At 34.4% G+C, this 9,904-nt stretch overlaps 1 protein-coding gene across 1 annotated transcript; it reads left to right on the top strand.

The window, feature by feature from the left end:
* The first annotated feature begins 1,798 nt into the window (after positions 1-1,798).
* LOC107854350 (putative leucine-rich repeat receptor-like protein kinase At2g19210) lies at positions 1,799-4,037 on the top strand. Its single transcript, XM_016699357.2, has 3 exons — positions 1,799-1,953; positions 2,442-2,997; positions 3,370-4,037. The coding sequence occupies exons 1-3, from the start codon at positions 1,869-1,871 to the stop codon at positions 3,815-3,817; spliced, it is 1,089 nt and encodes a 362-aa protein (XP_016554843.2). The 5' UTR covers positions 1,799-1,868; the 3' UTR covers positions 3,818-4,037.
* The last annotated feature ends 5,867 nt before the right edge of the window (positions 4,038-9,904 follow it).

Below are 9,904 nucleotides of genomic sequence, written 5' to 3'. Positions count from 1 at the left end.
GTTTAAATTATATGAATTTGGAGAGTATTTTGGGTATTTTAAATGCTCTTATTTTCCATGAAAAGTATAGGAGTTATGAAAGAAGATGACCACCTAAGAGTTAAGTTTTTCAAGGAAAAAGGTTTTGTTAAACTTGTATATCCATTTCTGAAATAAGGAGAAATTAGAGGTTACATGGCGGAGCTATTATCTCCCTGTATTTATAGAGGGTGATTTTCTCAAATGTGAAATCTACTATATATACTTTTATCAAAAAACTTATACAGTTAAATTTATATTAGGTCAATCTGATCAATGACACATGTCTTAGCTTAACTCGTGAGAATTCGTCATTAGCAGTTGAATATTGTTGTGTTGCTTGATAAAAAAAAATGAAGCAATGTTGATAAAGTAAATAAAAATGAAGTCGGATGAAGCCTCTGACCTCTGATTCCGCTATTCAGGATTGAAAGGGCAATTCGGTGCACTAAATCTACCGATGTGCACGGTGTCCGGAAAAGGGCCCCACCACGGTGTATCGTACATAGTCTTACCTTGCATTTCTGCCAGAGGCTGTTTCCAAGGCTTGAACCCGTGATCTCCTGGTCACAGGACATCAACTTTACCAGCTACTCCAAGGCTTCAACTTTAACGCTATTCAGGACTGATTCGATGAAATAAATGATATAAGGCGCAGACTTAGCCAATAAAGAAACTTAGCAAAGACAGAGCGACATCTATTAGAAAGGCTCCACTGAAGCCCTAAACTACTAAGATCAATGGAGATTGCCACGTGGAAATGTCATTAGCGGTGCCCTCGGTGGTCAAACTTTGTCGTATAATATCATATCTATACTTTCTGTTCTATTAATTAACCACGTCATCAGGACAAGGATCCTTCTCTTCTCTTGGGGTTGCATGTTCTTGGCTCGTTCCCATTGATGAACATTCTCGTTATATTTCTCCAGAAATAGTTTTTTGAATATCTAATTTCTCCGGTTTCACCTTGCTTCTCTAGCTTCTTGCTAATTATCACGTGTTCTCCATGCATAATTGTCACATACTCTAATTATTTTATCTAGATTTTAAAAATTTATCTTTAAATAAGCTTGGTTAAACGTGATTTTAACTATATTTCTCTCAAAAGTATTTTTATAAAATTATTCTTTAGCTTATGAAAAACAATTTCCTTAGGCTACTCCTCAACCATTATCTTAAAAACTTGCCCACCTTACTTTTTTTTCCTTAAAATAAGCACTTTAAGCCCCCAAATAATTGGCCAACCATGAGTTGACTTCGAGAATAATGTGTTGTAATATGATTACTATTTTTATTTTATTTTCTAGGACTAGATTGGTTTTCTCTACTTGTTTGAACGGGTACAACTATGAGGCTCTTATAACTTAATTAATCAATAAGGCTGTTCATTCAAAGTCGATCAATTGTTATATGTACAACACTGGAACAATCAAGTTAATATACCTAATCTTCATGCTGATCTATAATTGAAATGATTTTAAATGAACCTGAAATTTTTCAGTGGAATAATATCTTGGACATAAGTTTATAGTATCTCTTGCTGAACTTATATATATGTATATATATATATATATCTACCTAGTTGCTCAAATTAAAATATTAAATCAAGGTAAACTAGTTGAACTATTAAAATTGAAATTAAAGCACATTTCAGGACACAAGTGCACATTAAGATAATAAATGTGTTGCACTCACCTTGCTCAGCAAGTGATATTAGGTGGAGTTCGTCAAATTACTTGGAAATTTCGTTGTTAAACTTGGTCAAATTGAGCTAGGAATATATAAGGCAAAGTCCAAAAGTTGTTCTCACTCAACCAACTAAATTTCAAGATAATAGAGTAAATCCAGATATGGAGATGTTGAAAGGCTTCCTCTTTTCATGGATTATTGGTTTTTATTTAGTAACAATAGCTGTTGCACAAGAAGATCAATCAGGTACCATGTTAATTAGTAGTGTAACCCTTTAATTTATTCTAGGCGGATTCACTGTTGAAGTTACGAGTCGGCAAAACGTAGTAGTTTTGGCTCATATTCTACATCTGTCATAAAAAATCATTTAATGTAGCGGCAGATTTAGGATTTAAGTTTTATGGATTCAATATTTTAAGGTTTTTAAATTTAAACTAATTATATTTTTGAAATTATGGACACATCTCGACTATTTGTTTCAATTCTAGTGAACACATGAAGCTACACTGCGGGCTGAAACTACTGAATTGAGATGAATCCAATTACATAAAGTTGCATCAGTCACTGCTTAAAATGTATAAATTATGTTTTAGAACACATTAAAGCAAAATGGATTGTACTGAAACCACAAACTTAAAATTCTAAATCCGTCTCTGACTGATCTGCACATAGTATATATGTATATGTTTTCCCTGTTTAGTTCTTAAGTTCTGTTTTATGTCCATCTTTTACAGGATTCATAAGCATAGATTGTGGAATATCAGCAGGTTCCAACTATACAGATATAATAACAGGACTATCATACACTTCAGATGTAGGTTATGTCAGCGGTGGAGTCAACAAAAGCATATCACCTATATACCAAACCAATGCCTTAGAAAGGCAATTTCTCACACTTACAAGCTTTCCAATAGGGACTAAAAATTGCTACACTTTAACCCCTGCACAAGGGAAATTCGGAAAATACTTGATAAGGGCAAGTTTTCTCTATGGAGATTATGATGGAAATGGTAAATTGCCAGTTTTTGATCTTCACATTGGGGAAAATTATTGGGACACAGTTACAATATCTAATGCTTCTATACCAATTAGGAAGGATATTATACACACACCTCCCAATGATTCCATAGCTGTTTGCCTTGTCAAAACAGATACTACAAGTACTCCATTTATTTCAGCCTTAGAGTTAAGGCCTTTGAATGTTACCGCATACCGAACAGTACTAAATACTAGTTCATTGGAACTTTATGCACGTCTCAACCTTGGTTCCTTAACCAATCAATCCTATAGGTACGTTTGCTCAATCTTTTCTAACTTTAGAAGATCAAGATTTTCGTATGCTATATTAAGATCATATAGTTATGACACATTTAAGTTTAACTTATATACATTGAAATAAAAAAAAATTAATGTACATGATTTTATCGCATAAAATCATCTTTACCTGTAGATATCCTTTGGGTGTCTTGATGGTATAGATATATTTTACACTAACAATACATATAACTTACTCTTTGACACTATTAGATTATTTAGGTCAATACTATCTTTTGCAGATTATCCATCCATTAATTCTTGTTGTCGAAAATTAGCAGTACTTATTAGTTACTATTAGCTTTTAAATGATGTGATATATGATGTGTATAGTTAAATACAAAACAGGTACATCGATGATGTGTACGATAGAATTTGGATGCCATTTCAATGGGACAATAAGGCAATTATTAATACAACACAAGAGGTACGTGAAAACAGTTATCGAGTACCGTCCGTGGTGATGAGCACGGCCGTGACACCCGATCCCCTGATCGCGACCGGTGACTCGGTGTCGTTTGCGTGGATTGCTGAAAATATGACGGACAAGTATTACATGTACTTGCATTTCGCGGAAGTCTTGGAATTGCAGGTGGCACAAATAAGGGAATTCAACATTTATGTCAATGGCAACTTGTTTTATGGACCTGTGTCTCCCATCTATTTGTCAACAACGACAATATACACAATGTCTCCGGGAATTGGCACCGGAAGGTACGATGTTGTGATTAATAAAACTGCGACTTCAACTCTTCCGCCACTCCTTAATGCTCTCGAAATTTATAGAGAGGTATAGGAGACCGTAGACAATATGAAAATGTATCAGTATCCGACTATAGTGTAGAGATAGAAATAAAGGAACTTTTCACCAAGGAAATCGAAGGCCGAGATGGAGAATTTTTGGGTGCATATGTTGTTGTTGTACATTTTGTTGAATTTACTTTTTCTATGTGGATGAAAGCTAGCTCAAGTGACTGTTAATTTTGATTTTACAATCAGTATATCTTCTTCGTTAAGTTTAGGTAAATTCTAAGTATTGTTTATATTTTAGAGGAAATTTACATTTTGCAAGGAAGTCTGCTTCAACTTGATCGATGTTTTCCATTTTTTTTTAAGAAAGTGGGAGGAACTTTTTTAAGAAATTAGGACAACAGAATATGAAAGCTACTTTACTAATCCTACATTCGCCATGTCACAACCCAAAAAGCCAAGGTCGTGATGACATCTAAACTGGGGAAAAATTGCCAAAAGCTACCATTCTCAAAATTATTTAGCCAAAGGGACACTAAATTTCTTTTTGAATTATTTTTTAGGGTTAAGGTATAAAAAGCGTAAAAAAAGGTGAAAAAGTTGGCCTACATGTGGGCCAAGGGACCATTGTATCATTTTTTTAACTTTACAAATTTATCATAATACACTAACACTCATCTACAAATTTAACATAATATACTAACACCCATCAACTTCTTTCAATATCAAAAAAAAAAAAATCTTCTTTCTCCTCTTAAATTTTCTCCAACTCCCGCTTGAAGAACAATTCTCCCCAAAAACCATTTTCGTTTTTCCTTCTTCTGCAGCTGCTAAGAGGTCATTTTTACTTCATAAGGTTAGTTAAAATCATGTTTCGATCATTTGTAGATCCATTTAAACAGGTTTCTTTGCTAATCGATTCGTAGTGATGTAGGAATTTTTTTTTTTAATTTGGTTGATTAAGGAGTTTTGGTTTAGTTTCATTTTTTTTAGCAAAGAAGTGTTGAATGGTGGGATAATCGTTATTTGAAGAGTTATTTTGGCAGTTTGATTTAAACAGTAAGTTGTTTTTGTCCGTAGACCCGTGGTCTATGAAATCAACTCGTGGTGTATGAAATTAGAATGTCCTAGATTGAAATAAATTTTTAGACGTATGAAATTCTTTTAAAAAATGATTGCCTAAATCGTGAAAATTGAAAGATTAATAGCCAATTAGTTCGATTAGGTGCAGCGGTTTGATTTTTAGCAATTGTCGTGTTTTGATATTGCATGTTGGATTTTGGTTCACAGTTATTGATGTTTGGAGTGAATTGTTTGATGGTGGAATGGTGGGATAATCGTTATTTGAAGAGTTATTTTGGCAGTTTGATTCCAACAGTCGCCTGTTTCTATCTGTAGACCCGTGATCTATGAAATCGACCCATGGTCTATGAAATCAGAATGCCCTAGATTGAAATAAACTTTTAGACATATGAATTTTTTTTAAAATATGATGGATGAAATAGTGAAAATTGAAAGATTAATAGCTAACTAGTTTGATTAGGTGCACTAGTTTGATTTTGATACTCCATGTTGGATTTTGATGGGGTATGTCTTTCTTTCTTTATTTATTTATTTTTGGGGGGGTAGGGGGTTTCATTTGAGCATTGACTTATTTCTATTGATAGACTTGTGGTATATGAACTGAAAATGGGAGATTTGTTCTACAGGTATAGATTGCATTGAAAATGGGTAAAAAGATCATCTATCCTAAAGGCAAAGCCGGTAGCAGTAGAAAAAAAAAGCCGAGGCAGCTGAAAATGTCTCAAAAAGAAATAAAATTGACAAGGAAGTGTCCGAATCTGATCCAAATTTAAAGGAGATAAGCGACTACGACGAGTCTAGTGAAGATGTCTTTTCCGAGCGCAGTGTTAGTGGTAACAGTGAAGAGAGCGAGGGAAGTGGGAGAAACAGTAATGATGGGAACAATGATGCCTTGTCCGTGCCAAGTTTGTCAAGGTTCATTTTCGTGGAACGGTATGACCTTTGAATGATAATAGATGAGGTCGGATCTTTTTCGATGAAGATATCGATCAGATCAAGAATGACTGATTATCGAGAATTTAAGCAAGTTCTTATTGACCAGGAGTTGAAGAAAAGATTCAAGCGTCCTGTTTCGAACACCTGAGAAACCTGTCAGAACATCTCAAGTTCAATGGGCAGTTGGTCCATTATTTGTTGTTACGAAGCATCAAGAGGGATAAGATGCATCATGAGATGTGGTTCTGCGTTAACAACAAACCTGTTTGTTTTGGCTTGAAAGAATTTTGTTTGATCACGGGGCTAAACTGCTCATCATACCCCAGTGAATAAAAAATGAAGAAGGTGTTAGACAAAGGGGAACATTTTTGCTTTAAGGTAACTAAAAATAAAAACATTACGGCGGCCAACTTTGTACACTTGTTCAGAGGGAATAAGCTGAACGAGGACCACAAGTTTAAGTGTTGTTTACTATGGTTCTTGCACACCATGTTGCTTGCAAAAGATTTAACAAAGGTTGTCAGCACAAAACTGATTTGAATGGTCGATTCTTTGAGTTTCTTCAAGAATTATCCGTAGGGGAAAGAGACATTTCAACTAACCCTGAACTATCTGAAGAAGAAAAGTGACCTGAAAAAGCAGAGGAAAGTATTTGATGAGAAGCAGAAGGCATCCTATGCTCTATTCGGATTTTCCTGGGCATTCATGGTATCTACCATAAACCCTTTAGTTTGTTTATCGTAGATTCTTGTTTTATTTATACTCTGTCATAGACTCTGAGTTCTTTTTCTCTGTTGTACTGATTACAGGTTTGGATGTATGAGGCCTTTCCTCATCTTGGAAAATTTGCTGGAAAATCAATGGATGAGCCCTTTCCCATTTCCCGTATCCTCAGATGGTACACTACAAAAAGTGACCAGATAATTGATGGCGACCCCAAATACAAAGAAAAAGTTACCAAGGTATGAACTTATTTTTTACTATGCAATAATAATACTACTGTTGTATCGAATATTATGTAATTATTAATATTTTGTAGAATGTGCACCCGCACATCATCCCTACTGTTCGTGAGACGAAGATGAATTATATGATTACCTTTGATCCATATACGTACGAGGTGAAGAATAACATCCTCGATGGCTTAAAGAAAGAGTTAGAAGGGGTGACTGTCCTTATTTCAAATAAGGACAGTGATGATGACGGGGATTTGGGTGGTAACCCTGTTGAAGTACGCATTGGTGATGATGATACTTTGAGCACCTCCAAATATACAGTGGGTACCTCATCCCCCGAGGATCTTCATAAGCGTGTTGTTGCGCTCGAGGAAGTGATGTTGGATATTGTTGCCTATATTAGAGAGAAAAGACTGAAGAAAAAAAAACAGGATGAGCAACAACACAAGCGAGGTAACTTCATTCAATAATTGATGTTATTAATGAATTTTCAGCTTTAAATATCAGTAACACTTTGTAATATGATGATACAGTGCATGTGGACCTTCATGAATCGAAGAGGAATGAAGAAGAAGAAAAAAGAAGCAAAATAGATGAGTTGGCCTCTGTTGTGGCGGAAGAGGAAAAGGGAGAAGAAAAGAAGGACGAAGAACAAAAAATGAAAGAGGACAAGAGCTAAGAAAAAAGTGGAAAAGAAGCAGCTGCAACTAAAGAAGGAAAAGTTGACAAAGAAGCAGCAGCAGTTGAAGAAGAAGGCAAGGAAAAAGGAGGAGATGTAGTTAAAAAAGTCAAGAAAAAAGAAGAAGGTGAAAAAATAGGAGCAGCAGCTGATGATGATGATGATGATGATGATGATGATGATGATGATGATGATGATGAAGAAGAAGAAGAAGAAGAAGAAGCTAACAAAGAAGAAGCTGATAAAGCTGCAGCTGGTGAAAAAGAAGAAGAAGCTGCTAAAGGGGAACAAAAAAAAAGTTGAGGAAGAAAAGAAAGGTCAGAAAGAAGTAGTTATTGAAGGTGAAGGAAAAAAAGAAGGTGAGGAAGAAAAACAAGATGGGTTCATGGATATCGTTGATGAAATCAACAACACCTATGCTGATGAGAAGAAAATTTATTGAAAAAGACATTTGAATTATTTTATTGTTAATGTGTTGAATGATCTGTTTGGTAGGATATTTTAAACTCTCTTTTATTTCATAGAATGTTTAGCTAATATTTCGTATACTTCTTTCATAGTCTATCATTATCATGCTGCTCCATTTTAAGTTGATGTGTTGGTTGATCGACTATGATTCTATCAAAAACTGTGTTAACATTGTAGAAAAATAGAAGTATTATTATTTATTCAATATCACTTCATCCATGTTACACTTTTTCAAAGAACGAATACTAGCATTATAGAACACAACATCATTTTTAGGTCATTCTCTCTTTCTTCGGCCAAAATCAATTTTTGTTTTAGTTGATCCCTCTGTATTTGGGTGTCATGTAGCAATGCTTTAAGGTGGTCCCTTTGTTCTTCAGCTTCTTTGAACAAATTCATAAGAAAATCTCTATTTTCTTCACATTCTTGGAGCCTTTTAGTAGATGAAATTTTGCGAAGTCACAAAAATTTGATGTGTCGCATCCCGGACTCAACGTTGATGGACTGCTTGAAGGTGATAGCTCGAGCCATTTAAAAAATGAGCATGCACCATTATCCTAGAAAATAAATTATAATTACATAATGATTAACTTAACATTATGGAAACGACATACACGACTCACCTTCGCAATTGCACATTTATAAAATTTACGACCTGAATTTGAGTCCGTGTGTGACGTCCTCAAGACAGCCGTATTCCCACAATGACAAATTAGATTCTTTTTAGCCGTTTGTTAAGTGCAAAATTAGCCTTTGTTACCATTGGAACGGTAATTTTATTTTTTGGAACCGGGGGTGAAAGTTAATACACCGTTGTAGATCATGACCAACGTCATCCATCAACTAGATACTAAAATATACCATAGACTGGTATGGTCTATCGTAGACCTACACCTGTACCAGTGCATCGACGGATCTCTTAATTAGGCGTAGACCACTGTAATCTACGTAGACTGATATAGACCAACACTTGAATGTTGTTTAAAAGAGAATAAATAAATTAAAAATAAATGTAGGGTAGGTTTCTACATATGTGAGGGAGTGTAAACAAGTCACATAATCATATTAGAGGTTATACAAATTACGGGTAGTGTATTAAGGAGTGTGTGGATGGGTAATGGTTGAATGTTCAATCTCCTAAGAGTAATGTTTCTCAAAGCATAAGTATGTTTTGTGGATATATTTTGTCCAACCACTATCCATTCCACTTAATCTTTTGATTTGGGGGTGGTCATTTAAGGAGTATGTGGAATGTGTAGTCATCAAATACAAAATACATCCACAAAACATACCTGTGCTTTGAAAAACATTACCCTTAGGCTATTGAACATTCAATCACTACCCATCCACACACTCCTTAATACACCACCCCTAATTTGTATAACCTCTAATATGATTGTGTGACTTGTTTATGCTCCCTCACATGTGTAGAAACCCACCCTACATTTATTTTTAATTTATTTATTCTCTTTTAAACAACATCCAAGTGTTGGTCTATATCAGTCTACGTAGATCACAATGTTCTACGCCTAATTAAGAGATCCGTCGATGCACTCGTACAGGTGTAGGTCTACGATAGATCATACCAGTCTACGTTATATTGTAGTATCTAGTTGATGGATGACGTTGGTCATGATCTACGACGGTTTATTAACTTTATCCCCCAGTTTTAAAAAATAAAATTACTGTTTATATCATTTTTAATTTAAATCACCAACAGTTCAACATTATCTATTTAAATCATTTTTTTATTTTATTATTTTATTCCATCAGCCCCAACATATGTTATTATCAGTTTAAATTATTTTTAATTTAATTATTTTATTCCAACTGCCCAAAACCTATTATTATCAGTTTAAATTATTTTTAATTTAATTCTTTTATTCCAACAACCCAAAATATGTTATTATCAGTTTAAATTATTTTTAATTTAATTATTTTATCCCACTAGACCCCAAAACTTGTTAGTATTATCTATTTTAATTTAACTGCTGCTCCATCGATTCACATG

This window comes from Capsicum annuum, chromosome 6 (assembly GCF_002878395.1).
Source record: "Capsicum annuum cultivar UCD-10X-F1 chromosome 6, UCD10Xv1.1, whole genome shotgun sequence".
Taxonomy (NCBI): domain Eukaryota; kingdom Viridiplantae; phylum Streptophyta; class Magnoliopsida; order Solanales; family Solanaceae; genus Capsicum; species Capsicum annuum.
This window is presented reverse-complemented; position numbering and strand designations above follow the sequence as displayed.